Below are 15,822 nucleotides of genomic sequence, written 5' to 3'. Positions count from 1 at the left end.
CCCTACAGCTTTCCCCCGGTTACGCCGCAGTCAACGCCGCTCGAGCCATGAACGGGCGCCTAAGATGTGCTCTCTGAAACCGAATATACAGATGCAGCCTTTGTCAAAAGTGTAGAGACCAGGGAGACTGCTTCTCAGCGGTGTAGTGGCGCTGATTAACACTAGTGTAGGTGCTTCCCACTGGAGAGGATATAGGACAAAAATCTTATTTTAAAGAGATTCGGAGCACTGGAAATGCCTTAAGCCGCAGTAGTGGCTCAGAAACAGAACCTCCGAGCTATACACTTTTGACAAAGACTGTACATAGTCGAGCGCAGGCATCCTCCGTGTGTTTAAATGGACCTAATGTCAAAAGTACTGTCCTTTTTGAGCGTGTCCTCCGGGTTTTCTTCACCCCCGGATTAACAACGCGGTTCTGCACCTCAGCACTTAATGCATAGTTTGAAAGCAGTCTGGTGATAAACATGCATGTCATCTCCAGTTATGCACGAGGTTAAGCTCTGAAATTACAGAACGATGGCCACATTTGCTTGAAAACGCTTATTATATTCGGAAAATGTTTTCGCCGTTATTATAAGAAGACTCAAGCTGATTTGACTCTACGGTGACACTATTTCTCGAAACATACCTATAATCATGGTCTTCCTGTCACGCAGATTATACGTTGCGACCACAGTATAGACATTCCTCTTTCCCTGGAAGCTTACATTTGTTGCTACGCACCTTTACCACTAGCTGTAAGATATGCCCTCATATCATGGCAGACGCTTCGCGATGCAAATTACAACAATGACATTGATTCGAGTCTGAGAGGACGAAAACAACAACAAGCTCATATTATTGTGAACGCGAAGTTTGCGTATCCGCACAAAACGCCGCCTCAACAAAAAAGAAAAACAATAGTCCCCGCGTCTTTGCCATTGGTGACACACTCTGATATGGAGAGCATTAGCGCGGGATTAAAAACCACAGCCCCAGGGCAGTTAAGTGTCCTCTGGAGGCAGATAACCGAAATAACAGCCATCGCCATGGGGCTCCAGGCTACGGTTCTTCTAGTGCTCGCTCTGGTCGGTGGTTCGCAAGCTTCAGTCTATAAACACCCATGAGGGCGCTGAGCCTGGCATATTTTCTTCTTTTTTTTTGTCAGTGACTCAACTGTTGATAAAACGATACGTTCTTGAAACGTTAGAGAAATTGTTTTTTTTTTTTTTTTTGACAAACGTTCTTTATTTATTGACTATGGGATACGGAAATACAGTGTGACACATTCGGAACACCTGCCTATGTATTTCCATAGCTGCCGCATTTATGTTAGCCAAATAAGGTATTAGGTTTCCAGGGCAACAACGTTAACGGACTAAACGGCAGTTGGTCACTTATAAGGTAGACACTCACTCATAGCATGGACGCAGCTACAAGCAGCAGTCACGAGGCCGCTCTATGTTCAGGAGCCCAACGTTCAATAATTGTGTAATATTCGCAAAAGGGAGGCGAACGCAAACTGAACACAGCCTGGATATGAAAGTGAACTGAAAGGGAACTTAAGCAATTTGGCAGTCACTCTATCTCGCTCCACGTTTGTGCAGGCGTTTTATTGCTACATTTTACCATGTCCTTACATAGAATCGCTTTCATTAACCCAGACGGCAGTGCACTACGTTTAAAAATTTGTGTTTGCTTTCTGATGCCTTATGGGAATTAATTTTTAATAAGTGATGAAAATAACTGAATATTGAACTAATTAAAGCTTACTGGGCCTTCCTAGAGTACCTTATCAATTGATAATGCAAGAGCTTTAATGAACCGGGATATTAAAATCTTCTTTTATCCCAACGGTCCCTTCTGTCTCACGATAATTATCTCAAAGCTGCTGTATGTCAGACGCCCATTATCTGTGTAGTCCAAGTTAAGGAGAATTTTCTTTTCTCCCCTAAACCACCTGCCAGCCGTGCCGGGTAGTAGCATGTTCATGATTATCTAAGTTATATTACTTCATTTACATCAATAAATTATTGCGTCAGGTCACTGTTGACAGCTTGTTTGAATTTTAATTAATTTAATCCCCTTGCAATCGACTGCAATTGATCAATAAAATTATATTGGCAGGTGGTTCTCTGACGGGCTCCTTCTTCAGCGACACAATATTTTCTTCCAGATGCGGCTTCTAATTCTTTCGCATAATAATAATAATAATAATAATAATAATAATAATAATAATAATAATAATAATAATAATAATAATAATAATAATAATAATAATAATAATAATAATAATAATAATAATAATAATAATAATAATAATAACAACCAAACTGGCCTGCCTAAGGTGTCAGGGGCTTTTGGAACTTAGCCTGAGTAGCAAGCTAGGCCGAGGTGGACAAAAGGAAGTATTCTGCTGCACGCTGTTGGGAACACAAGTTCAAAAATCACACATTTTAAAGGCTCTGAAGAATCAAAGAGTGAATACCATATAGGTTCTTACAAGTCACTAATTTTTTGTTTCGAGGTATTGCACGGTGTGGCTTTCGCATGAAAGCCCGCAGGGCTTTTTACATTTTTCTCTGGATGTCAGCGGAACCCCGATAATCCGTACTCCGTTTCTGCGACAACAAACAGACCTTTAAAGGAGCATGGTTTGACATTTGCTGTTTTCATGAAACAATACATTTAACCGTGCAAATGCGGTCGTGCTTCCAGCCTACAAACGTATTAGTTCATTTTTGGCAAATAGCGTTAAGTAGGAGGAGGAGGAGAAAAAATTTAATGAAAATTAAGTCAGACACTCCCAGGAAGGCCCCTTAGTCCAAGAGTCCTCTGGCCGTTCCCTGTAGCTTGGCCCGCTCTACAGGCGTAAAGTACTGTTAGCGATCTTCGTGCATGCATGATAAATATTTTTCTTTCTATTCTACCCTTTTCAGTATCCAACTTGGATGGACTGTTCCCAATGAGACAGCGCCGCGGCTTACGCATCGGCCTTTTATAGCGACCCCATCCCCGTGGACCTCACGAACTTCGAGAATGTAAGACGAATGCGACACTACCTCCTTATTATGTATTTTAATAGTTCACTGTCTGCCAGCAGTCATACGATTGTCATTAAGTAATGCACAATTAGTATTAGCTCCCTGTCGCCCACGGTACCCGAAGGTTTCCAGAAGCACTTATTTTTCTCGCTGGCGAGAAACACCTTGAAAAACGTAGGGCTCATCATGAGTGGCGTCATACCGACTAGTTTTCCTAATGTCAGCCAATGGAATGAAAACAAGAAGTAAACGGGGAAGGCCTGTTTTTAGTCCTGCTCACCCACAAGAAATCGCTCTTCCTCATTACACCAGAAGCATTGCGCCGCCTGTTACCAAAGCCGCCTCCTGTCGGCATGCCTCTGGAGGCCTGGCAGCCTCCACTAAGCTGGCCATGAGCGGCAGCCTTTGCGGCGAGGCTGCTGTGCGGTCAAAAGAACGCAGATAAAACACCGAGAAGAGGTTATGTCCACCCGGTGCTGCACCTTCATGGTACTTCCAGGAATATTCGATCATCTAGAAAGACACGATGATGATGCTTGAGTAAATGCTCAATCCGGTTTAAATATGATTTACTTCAAAGCAGACCAACGGTAAAAGCGTTCCAGAAATGTAATTTATGATGTTGTAGTTTCATGGTCAAATTAGTGCGTTCTGTATATGTTGTCCTGACAGTAATGGCTGGCTGCTAAAAGACTGCCTTATCACCAAACATTGGATGGGGGTGTTCACAAGTCGCTTTGTTGCTAAGTTTAGGGTACTAAGGCTTCGCAACTATATTAGTGGCGGATGGCAACAGTGCCCCTACTCCCGCTCCTCTGAACTTTATGTTAATGGCCATGCAGCAGCTGTAAGAAAAAAAAAAAGAAACATATCTGTGCACTACTTGTGATTATTCATGCATCTCTCATGGAACTCTCCATGCCTGAGCGAGAAGAGCCCTGCGGTGCACTCTATTCCTCAAATCTGTTCACCCGCCATGTTCAAGGGGTCGTACAGTGATGCTTTACGTTCAGCAAGTCTTTGACACTCAAACAAGCATTTTATGACCCGGCTGCGAGTTGCCCAACGCAGAAAACTCTCCAAGATGACTCAACGAAGAAAGATCCAATCCATGTGGAGTGCGCAATGATTAGAAAAACAGCTTTATCGTCCACTTAGGAATAGTTGAGAGGTATCTTCTGCCCTCATCCAGCTCCGAAATTTTTATTTTTTTTTTCTCACTCATCTTGTTACGGTGATAAGAATAGCTGAGCAGCTGCAACTGTCCGAATGCTCATGCAAGTAGTTCTGGACGCTTTTCAGCCTAAAGCATTGACATTAGGAACGCCGGTATGTTCACTGTCCACTCTCTGTCCCATACAGATGCAGTACCAGGCCGTCGTCACTATTGGTACTCCACCGCAGTCTTTCCAGCTACTCATCGACACGGGTTGGAGCAACTTCTGGGTGCCGTCGGCAAAATGCGATTCCAGCATGGAATGCGGTGACTATCTCTTTACTTCTTCATTCATTTCGTTATACAGCGTCAACTATTACAGCCGGAACATCCTTAAAGAAATGGGATCGTACGTCCTCAAAACGCCATCAACCAGCACGGTCAAATCACCTGAAGATTTCTCGCGTTCACCGACCCCCCATTGGTCGCACTAATGCTCGCAGCTGAATCTTTCCACTTTTTTGTTCCCGTGTCTAGGCGATAGGCCGTGCTCACACTAGCGAGAAAGCGCACATCGCTCTCGGCATTTCGCTCCCAGAACCAAGCGGTTTTTCTCTGCAGCCTGGCTGGTGGCCGGGTTGTTCCGAACAGCCCACTGCCAAGGAGCTCTAGACATTCATAATCTGAGAATTCCCAATGGGAGGCGACAGCGTCCGCTACCTCGGGACGCCTGTTCTGCCATGAGGTAAAAGTAAAAATGCAGAAGATGGCTTCATAAAATAGCTGGGCTCTTTTGGAAATGTACGAAAATTCATTTCCGCAACAGTTGTAAATGTGCAAATGTGACTTAGCAACATTTTTCATTATCTCTGAATTTTCATTTGCCCTCTTCGTAAACACCTCTACTGGTCGCATATCATCACTCAAAGTACGACAGTACCCAGTCCAGCACTTACACCGCCAACGAACGCTCCATCAGGATCCGCTATAGCGCTGGTGTGGCGCGAGGCATCATAAGCATCGACAACGTGGGCATTGGACCGGGCACAGTGACCCAGTACAAGTTCGCCGAGACGACGCACGTTGACGGCAGGCTGTTCAGGAACGCCAAGTACGACGGCATTTTCGGCTTGGCCTTCCCGAGCATCTCGCCGAACAGCCAGCTGCCTCTCTTCGACGCCATGGTGAAGGAGCGCCTCCTTCCCCAGACCGTATTCTCGCTCTACCTGTCCAGGCAGCCCAGTGAGCACAACGGGGGAGAGATTTACTTCGGCGGGTAGCGGTGTCAAACCAAGTCGCCACACGGGAGATGTCAGATGTCAGTCAGCAAGGCCGCTCATGGCAGATCAGGATAGACAAGTACGGTTTGATGAACGATTTCACTTGTGTCACTTCTTTGTGTATGCCTGTCAGTAGCGCTGCAACAGAAGTATGATGACACAGATGGCTAGCTGGTGCCTATAAAAATTCAGGCATCTGCTTTTTCGCCCAAGTAGGTACATAGAAATGATAACCTTGAAGGTAAGACCCTCGCCTGCCTTAGCTAGCGCCGTCAGTGGCACAGACGTCAGTGCTGTAACGCCTATACCTTAATCGTGAAGCGGCCTGCAAGCAGCGAAGATGCTCCATCTGCATTCTTAATAATTATAATTATTATTCGGAAGTAGATAACATAACTTCCTCCCTCAAGATGGACACAGAACCGCGTCGTGAGAAGACAAAAGCAGGGGAGGACGAAATGAGGGTGCGAGAAAAACTAATAGCAGTGTATCCAGACTGGAGTGCTATCCTCTCTCCCTATGTAACGTGGTCACTGAAAACAAAATTTCAGAGCGACGCTGCTGTGTAAGAATTTTCTGACGAAGCAGATTACGTGCAGAAAAATAAAGGTGTTTTAAAGAAACAGAATGCCAGAAATCTGACCTGGAATATAAAGTGCAGGAGCTCCGTCACCGAGCTTGCATGCATTTGAAATTTCGATACAAAAAAAGTATTCATTTCCGTCTATCTTAAAAGTGCGCTTTAAAGCTTTTTAATGGCTTCTTTCGCGGTATTGTAATGGAGATGCTGTGCTACCCATCCGAAATCCTGTCCTTCACTTCAGAAAAAAAAAATCGGTACCGCTGAGTGATATCATGTTTTTAAGCTTATATTTCATCCCCATATTCTTCTACCCACTGAAAAGTAAGCCTCTTTATTGATATCTAAAAACAACTACTATTGTAACTACGCATATTCCAAAATAAATACTCGGCGTTTATGTTTTACTCAGAAGCGTTAATACTACATAATCTCGCTGCAAGTTCATCTGCTGCCCCCCCCCCCCCCCCTTATCGGTGTAACTTTTTTTCATTATGAAGCTGAAATATTAAGCCAAGCAAACAAGCAAGCTTTCTCCTAAATATTTAAACACTAGAATAGTTATTTAAACAAGTATGCATATAATATTTAATGTCGGATACACTCGGAGGTTGACAAAAAAAAATATTTTGAGGATATTTTTTGTTCATGCGCATTCAATTTTCACATATACTTGGCTCCCCAAACACTCCTATTTGCTGATTTACCGAAGTGAGGCCATGAGCTTAGTTCAAGGGTGGCTTTTCAAGCATTTCGTTTCATTGAAGTCGCTCCAACAGCCTGTCTAATGAAGTTGTCAGGTCTGCAGGAACACTGTCCAAAGCTACCGGCACCGCTGTTAAGAAGGAAGCTGATAAACAAACCGATGAACACTTCTATATAAATGCCTGCTGAGATCTGTTGTGAGCCAGATCTCCACAACATGTCTAATAAGGCGCTGCCAAAACAATTTGAAAAGCTGAGTCAGCTTTGTTGTTCAGAAACATTACCAGGTCAAAGCTTATCGATCTTCGAAGTCTCGCATTCATGGGAGCGTAAAGACACTCACTGGGCTAGCCAGTCCTAGGGGCCGAATATCAATGGGGGATGAGACAAGCAGAAATAAATCCCAACACGTTGGATATCCACGCTCACTCACCACCTGCTAATGGGCCAGCGTTCCCCCGAAAAGAGCGTGATGAACTTTATTACGACTACGCCGGCGGAATAATAATCTTCACTGTAGAGGAAAGTTCTGGTAGCAGACAAGCACTGAAGATATTTGAAAGAATATAGAGAGCTGTGCAGTCAGCTGGACTTTGTTTGATAGTCATAAACAAATAAAGCAACGTACTAAACGCCATACGGATTTTCATAAACTAGCATTAAGCCATGTACAGTATAAACGATGGGCTGCTCCCTCGAGCTAATGTTCTTTTATTTTGAAATAATTAAGTAATGACTAAAGACACTAGAAGCAGTTGAGAAGTCCTAATGCGCAACAACCTACGTAAATAACTCTCAAGTCATGTCTGCTCACTTTGCTATTTGGGGTGTGTCCCGGAGGGATTCATTTCTTAAGCATTAGATCTTTTTATATAATCTTTGTTCCTGAGCTTCGCGCCTTCGTCAGCATCCTTCTGCTAGGAGAAGTTGGAGAGAGGAAATTCCATCTCCCCATTTACGTCAGGTGAAGGAGAGGGGGAGAATGAGAGAAGGCTACGGCGGGCTACTGGTTTGGCCGAACGCCTCGGCTGTATGAGGTGGCAGAAATTCGCCACCAGACAAAGCAAGGGCACTGGCGTAGGGTTAATTGTCAGAAGTTTAGCACTGCAGTTCTCGATCGGCCGGTCCGGAATCACACCGGTGGTCTGACTTTGCGAGAAAAAGAAAAGGACATGTCTGCCAAACATTCTTTCCTATCGCAGCTCGCGTCAATGCTCAAGGATTTGTGTTACGCACTTGTGCCCGTTTCGTTTCTTGTTATCAATCATGTTTGGTAGTTATGTCTACCAGTTCTCCCAACAACGAAAAAACAGGAGCGTCTGGATGGTCATAAAGAGGGCTAACTTTTTTAAGGAGCAAAATTCTTATGCAATTAATAAGCGGTCGCGTAGGTATAGCTGCTAGCTGATTTGAAAAACACACCTAAATTTTGCACTACGTACAGGCGTGCTCTTAAATTGCACTAAATCTGCGTAGCACGTCTGACGTCATCTTTGCCCCAAATTACTTAGAACAGGAATCATACAAAGCCAAAAATACAGACTGCAGATATTTACGCATACTGAATTTGCAAGATGTCATAATACCAAAATAAATGCAATATAATAATGAAGCGGACTTTACGGCATTGTTTTTACACAACCAGCGATATATCCTTTTTTACGTTTCATTTAGGGACTGTAGACTATGCCCCCTTCCCCTCTTCCCCGTCGCTTTTTTTTTTTTTTTACCAACCATGCACGCACGCATTTTTAGTTTTGTTCTTCGCTCTTTGTTCTTTCTTATAGTCCTTTTTTGTTTTCCCTTTGCAGCATAGACGTAAAGGTACAAATATATGCATTGGTGGCTGTGACGCTGTGGTCGATTCTGGAACATCTTTCCTCACGGGCCCTAAAGAAGAAGTGGAAACCCTGCACAGGACTATCGGGGCTAAGCGGACGGGTCCTGGACACGTACCGTATTTGCCAAAAGTAACCAGGCGGCGTGCTCCGCTTCTCAGTCTAGTACTAGAGACTTCGTACAACGTCTGAAGCTCTAAACATATGCAAAGTAAAGGGTAGCTCCTATCCTCAATTTCTGACAAGTTTTTATACTGTGGGATTCTATGTTGACTTTAGAATTCAAGCGAGAAGCAAAACATGCAGTGGGATTCTATGTTGACTTTAGAATTCAAGCGAGAAGCAAAACATGCAGCCTGGTTACTTTTGGCAAAGACGGTACGTGCAGCGCAAACCTACCCCAAATCGTCCGCACTTGTGTCCTGTATATTAATCGAAGTTATCGTGTCTTTAGTATTTGCGATGTGGAATTCCTATAGCAATTCACAGCTTCTCATAAAGGTCTCATGCTGCTACATGCGGGCATAGGTTAAGTTTCGAAAATTAATCCTCTATAGCATTTAACACTGCGCTTTCTAACCTTGCAGTATGAGGTCGATTGCAAGAAAATCCACGAGCTGCCAGCAATCACCTTCAACCTAAATGGTGAAGCCTATCCTCTGAAAGGAGAGGAATACACCTTTAAGGTAAGATTCTCTGCATCACAGTTTTCTTAATCTGACGAACGGTTTTTGAAATAAAAAGAAGTTTCACTTTCGAGCTTGCAAGCTACAGATGGAAACCAGTCTCGTTTTCATGCCAATACCATACTGATTTTGCTTCACCTCCAACCAGATCCCTGTCCATGCGGGAGACGTGGAGTGCTACACGCGCATATCCCAGGAGCAGAGACCGAGTCAGCCCCTGTGGATCCTCGGAGCACTGTTCGCGCAGAACTACTACACAGTGTTCGACAGGAGCCAGACCCGCGTCGGGTTCGCCCCTGCCGTATAGACATATAGACTTCGCTGCCTGCTGCCTGTATACAATGACATGTAGCTTTACAGAGCCTGTAGAACTGAGCCCCATAGTGTAAAGGAAGTCATGGAGCAAATGCTGCACTTTATTCTTGTTGCCACAATTCACATGTACACACTTCCTTCTGTGCACTGCGCATGAGTGGGCACAAGTTGCAGCAAACGTTAAAGTTAAAGTAAAATTAATGTTCAACCTAATTCGAGTATGGTAATGGAATGATGAAATCCGAATTTGGGTGGGATACCCTGAAAACTTGGTCCCTAGGCCCCCAAAATTTGATTTCTTTCGAGGTTCAGCAAAATTGGTGTCCAACCTAATTTCGCTAGGGCCAACTTAGTGGTGACTTCCAAATTCAGTTCCCCAGTTCAGTCCCCCTCATCCTTGAAATTGGGCCCAACAAATCCCGCAAAATTTCACTTCGTCCGAATTGCACCAAACCTAATTTGACTTTGCACAACTCGGTGGTGACCTCCAAATTTATATGGCCCACCCCTAAAATTTGGCATGCTTACGCGTGGAAGGCTGCATGCACACTTGGAATTTTGGTGTTCAGTTTAAAGTATTTCTTCCAACGCTTGTCTTTAAGAGAGCGAATTAAGATTTAAAAAAAAACTATCCACTTCTAGCTACCCGTCCTCAACAGGCAGGTATGCTTTATTCAGGGTGTAGCTAGAGCGATTCCTGAAGCCCGGAAATCTCTGGGCGTGGCTTTCAATGAGAACAGCGTAGCCTGTTTGTCCTGTTGGTGCAAAATTGATAAACAAACTGCAGAGCAGAAGAGGATGAGGGCACAAACAGGGCGATAAACCCCACAAGAGCTAGTTTTTCAGCAACTTTTATTTTTCAAAGAGGATATCCACGTTATTCCATTTGCGACCATGGTTAGGCGCTTAGGAAGGCGAGTTATTTACCGGTCAGAAATGCGGAAGGACTGATTACACACGTACGTCCTGATCTAAGAATATGCTAGGCTTCTATAATTCCCTTGTCATTCTATTTTCGCCCCTTCTTGTCACAGCCCATTCGTGCAGGAAAGGGTTTCTATTCCTTGACTTGCATGCAAAATGTGCCATCCACCTACAAGCCATCCACCTCGTCTGTTGCATGATGTAGCGAGCATGTTGCATTAGTCGCTCTATTGGCCACACTGGAAGGTGCCTGAATGATCTACTAACGAAGCAAGCTCGCAAAATTAAGAACGAGCGATGAGAATTGCATGCCGCCCACATTCTTGTGTGTAAGTCAAGGAACTTCGAGGCTTCAAACGAGCCACATGTGATAGGAAGGAGCAAAAATAGAATGGCGAGAGAAAGCATTGAACCTGAGAAGACATCAGGACGCGCATGCCTCAGCCTTCCCCCTTTCTACCTGAGCGATTAAGAGCTCTCCTTTCTAAGCAATAAATCATGATCACAAATGTGATAGCATGTCGATTTATGGCTTATAAATTCATTGCTTATAAAAGATACTAAGAGTTGAAAGTTTGCACTCATCTTGTTCGTCTCCTTTTCGGTTTTTTGGTCCCCTGCAGCACCAGTGCTTTTGTTTATGTTTTATTTAGGCGCAAGCCTTCTCTCAGAAAACACTCAGATGATTAGCCTAGCCTTTTGCAGGAATCGGAGTTACACAGAAGACAGATAACTAGAGTCTATCCGTAACCTGCAAAGCAACCGGAGAAACAATTGCACTATCATCTATGCGCCTGCATGGGTGGTGTCGAACTTAAGGTTTGTATCACTCTCCTCAGTTAACATATCCACAGCATGTGCTTATACATCGTACCTATCTAACGAGCGTTAATAACGAAGACATCCTTCATCGCTCTTAATTGGACATAACAATTTTTTGTTTACACAGTAAGGAAGGTCCACGAAAATTTCACATGACAATATTGAGTGGGTGGCTGCCTGCGCGTGGCAGCCCTTTTATTGTCAGCAAACCCTCAGCGTGCATTGGCGAATCCGACCTGGTCCTTTTCCCGGTCGTACACTGTGAAGTAACGGCCAAGGAACGGGTCGCCGAGGTTCCAGAGCGGCCCTCGGCCGGAGCCAAAGTCGTAGCCTTTTATGTAGACGACGCACGAAATCTTTTCGCCGCGCTTTACCTAAAAAAGATCGAGAAAAAGAATGCGTTTTATCAACTCCCATTAGTAGATATTCTTTCGATAATGCAAAGCCCTTTCCCGCCGGCACCTATCTATCGCATGCTAAACATTGTACTCCTTATCGTACAATGCCTACACAATAACTTAATTTTTTTCTCCTGTGCTGTTTTACCAATGTCTTTGTATATATCTTTTGTTTCTTTTGGCTTTCTACACCATTCGTTTTCTGGAACGGTGCGATATTACTGGCCTGAGCAGCGTCGCCGCCGACGTCGATGTTTGCTTAATCGGTGGACAAAGAGGGCGACTCTATCAGAGTTGATACTGGCCAGCTTGGGGCCCAACGTTCTGCTCGACCTCCCGCAGCCTGCCATGGTCGTCCGGAGCACAGACATCTCCGGCAGTCTGTTAAAATACGGCGTTGGGATCCCGAGACGCCCCTCAACGCTATCGCATCCTACGCCTAAAGGCGAAGCATAAGTGTGCCCCCAGATTTTCTTGCGCATTCACAAAGATATCCGGTCAAGCAACGCAAAACAACAAGAGAGAAAGAAAAATCCCGAACAAGTCCATTTGAATTATCTCTTCACGCGTTGAAAACGCGGTGCTAATGCATAGCGCCACAGAACCATCGATTAATAGCGTGTTTAATTGCGCTGTTCTTCGTTTATGCAAAATTTATCCCGTTTACCGTTAGCTATTGCTGGTCGACCGAAGTTATCGAGTCACCCTAGGAAGCTGTGGAAATCGCGCTATAATTCGTCTTCACAAAATTTTTCCGATTGGCCGCTACGTGACGCTGCTGAACCGGAAATAGTGTGGGACTGCGGGACTATACCGTCGACAGAACGGATGCATGTTTCTCGCTCACGCCGCTGAAGCCGATCACGACGAAGTCGCCAGGTTTCCTGCGATGTAAAGAGCCGCGCTCATATTTTTCCTTGCCGAGTATCGTAATCGCCAGGGTTTCTTTTTTATTCGTGATGTTTCTTTGTTTCCTCCTAGGTGCATTAGAGCAGTGATATAATTACAACAATAAAAGTATGTAATGCACATAAGCTTTGCTTTAAGAGTAGACGCGGTAGCGTTCTTTCGATCGTTTGCTTTATTTACTTTTAGGCTACAAAAGACGACGACACTTTGACTCGGAAGTTTAGTACGAGGAATTGTGCCATAATGATAATCATTTTCACATTTTTAGTTCTGACAGACTACGGTATGAAGTCACATCATTGTTTTTGATTTTTGCCTACAATGGTAGGCGACGTAATGACTCATCACTTTTTATCTCATTTGATAGTTTTATTTTCTATTTGAATTTTTATGTCTGTATATTGTTTTAAAAGAACTTGTAGATGGGCTAAATGGTTTTGAGCTTCAGGAGGCATTCTTAGCTCTAAAAATACACACGCACACGAGAGAAAAGGAAGGACACGGGACAGCGCCTGTCCCATGTCCCTTTTCTCTCGTGTGCGTGTGTATTTTTAGAGCTAAGAATGCCTCCTGAAGTATATTGTTTTATTTGTTCTTGTCGTCAATAATTAATCAATTATGGCTTTAGTGTTAACCACCCATCCCACTTCCCATCAAACACCTAGCACTTATCCATCAACTACAGGCCTCGATTTTCCCTGTCACATTCTCAATACTTCTTAACACCCGATCCCAAACTGCGACGGCTTCTCGACCGAATTATAAAACATTATCCACTCCCCCTCCTTGAAAAAAAAAAAAAAAAAACATAAAGGGAGTGTGGACGCATGCACAGACGCCGGCGTCTGTGTCCACCCACCCTTCTTCCGCGTCTTTTTATTTTTTTTGTGGTGGAATGATGATTCGTAACTGTATGCAGAACCAGCTATAGCCCAGCTCTCTGCACATTTGAACAGAACAACAGAACGAGTTGCACATGCTTCGCGTAATATTACGGGACAATAACCGCCATCCAGTATACGGGTGGATACATATATATATATATACATATATATATATATATATATATATATATATATATATATATATATATATATATGTGAAGGAAAGAAGCCAACAGTCGGCGAGGCCAAGGAAAGCATTGGGGATTGTACTTTGTCTTTTTTTTTATTATTACTTGATAATCCCATAAATTCGTAATGTAATGGGTTTAGGGGAAAGATAAATAAACACGAAGTATGGTTTGAATATATATATATATATATATATATATATATATATATATATATATATATATATATATATATATACAAACCATTAGAGCAGCAGTGCTAGATATCCTTGTATTACGAGATTCACTCAGTCAGTTCAGTCGTTCAGTCGTGTCCGACTCTTCGTGACCCTATGGATCATGTCACGCCACGCTTTCCGGTCTCTCACTATCTTCCTAACATCACATAACTTCATCTGCAGTGCCTCGAGGATGCCATCTAACCATCGCGTTCGCTGCCTACCCCCTCTCCGGCGACCCTCAACCTTTCCCAACATCAAATCTTTCTCCAGCAACTCCTCTCTTCTCATCAGATGACCAAAGTAGCGGAGCTTTAACTTTAGAATTTGACCCTCCAATGAGCAGTCAGGGTTTATGGTCGACAATATCGACTGATTTGATCTTCTGGCAGTCCAAGGAACTCTCGAGAGTCTTCGCCAGCACCACCATTCAAACGCGTCAATCCTTCGGCGGTCAGCCTTTTTCACAGTCCAACTCTCGCATCCATACATCACAACTGGAAAGACCATAGCACGAGTTATACGGATCTTGGTTGGCAGACTAATGTCTCTGCTCTTTACTAGGCGGTCAAGGCTAACCATTGCTCTCTTTCCCAGAAGCAGGCGTCTCCTAATTTCATGGCACAGATTACGAGCCTAAATTCCATAGCACATATTTCTCTTCTTCCTTCCTACCATCCCGGTTGACAAAGGCGAGAGGACACTTAGGTTCCGACGTTGACGGCATGACGCCACAACTTTAATGACCTCCGTGTGCGGATTCCCTTTAAAATCCTCGTTCGCATACATGCACTTTGCGACTCTTTTTCCCTAATCCCTTAATTTGTGCCTCTGTTAACACAAATATATGCATCAGCGTATACAGTCGCAAGCTAACACATTATGTAACATACCGCCCGACATCGATATAAAGCCCCTTTTTAGCTAAACCATGTAGATGTAGCGTGTACGACCCGGGATCCAAGGGCCCCCCGGGGCTCGATTCCCTTCTCAAAGGAGCTGCCTGAATTGGCAGCTTCGGCCACGAGGTCGGCAGCCAATCAGTGCCCCACTATGGCACACGTCAACAGTCATCTCTCAGAGCCATGCTCGTGAATTCTCGCCCACGACACCAATAATGCTAGCGTAGAAAACACCAGATACTCTGCATAGTGACGCCTATAAGACTATCACATTAAAAAATGAAACAAGTCTACCTTCACAATGTAGTCTTTTGGTTCCAGCACGAAGGACTTCCCTCCGATTGCGATGGCAAATTCAGGCAGGTAGCTCACATTTCTACAGTCCACTTGACTCTGCACGTAAGAAAATCAGTGCCATTGTGCGCGTAATACTGGACAAAAATATCACCTCAGAATAACTGAACATGGCGCACCAGGCCTGCGGAATAGCGCGTACCACCCATCATATTCAGGAGCCTCTCGACGTCCTCCGAAGGCCCAGTAATCGTCGAGCAGCCGGTGTCCACCATCACTTCGCAACCCTTGCTGCAGAACTCGGTGTCACCGAGAGCGATGCTGAACGGCGAGGAAAAAGTAAAACACGTTCGTTTATGTTGGCATCCGTTCGCGCTTAAATAAAGAGCAATTACAAATTCATTCCTGGTGTAAGAAAAACTCAGTAAAGACATTTAAGACTGCTTAAATGTGATATTGCGAAAGCAAGAACACGACCACAAAAGGCCACAGGAGCCTCTTCACATTGCACCTATACAGCGCCGACTGCCAATCCTGTGCCTATTCCAGTGCTCACACGCTGGAATCTCTAAGAACGCGTACATTGTTTTTTTGTTGTTGTTGTTGTTGTTGTTTTTTAAACATCACACATGCAGTTGAGGAGAGCATGTTGCCGGGCTAGTTGGTGATCCATTAAGTAAAACATTTAGCACAAAAAAAA

At 44.1% G+C, this 15,822-nt stretch overlaps 1 protein-coding gene and 1 pseudogene across 1 annotated transcript in view; one reads left to right on the top strand and one right to left on the bottom strand.

The window, feature by feature from the left end:
- Window positions 1-1,028: 1,028 nt before the first annotated feature.
- Window positions 1,029-9,575, top strand: LOC146203279 (lysosomal aspartic protease-like; annotated as a pseudogene).
- Window positions 9,576-11,525: 1,950 nt separating this feature from the next.
- Window positions 11,526-15,822, bottom strand: part of LOC146203278 (lysosomal aspartic protease-like) — a 40,232-nt gene continuing 35,935 nt past the window's right edge. The window contains exons 5-7 of the mRNA XM_084602988.1: window positions 15,302-15,443; window positions 15,123-15,221; window positions 11,526-11,703 (exon numbers count right to left, since the gene is read on the bottom strand). Coding sequence (XP_084459114.1) covers window positions 11,542-11,703; window positions 15,123-15,221; window positions 15,302-15,443 — 403 coding nt within the window. The 3' untranslated portion in view covers window positions 11,526-11,541. The remainder of the gene's footprint in view (window positions 11,704-15,122; window positions 15,222-15,301; window positions 15,444-15,822) is intronic.

This window comes from Amblyomma maculatum, chromosome 1, assembly GCF_055883805.1.
Source record: "Amblyomma maculatum isolate TAMU_Amacu chromosome 1, ASM5588380v1, whole genome shotgun sequence".
In the NCBI taxonomy this organism is placed as follows: Eukaryota; Metazoa; Arthropoda; class Arachnida; order Ixodida; family Ixodidae; genus Amblyomma; species Amblyomma maculatum.
This window is presented reverse-complemented; position numbering and strand designations above follow the sequence as displayed.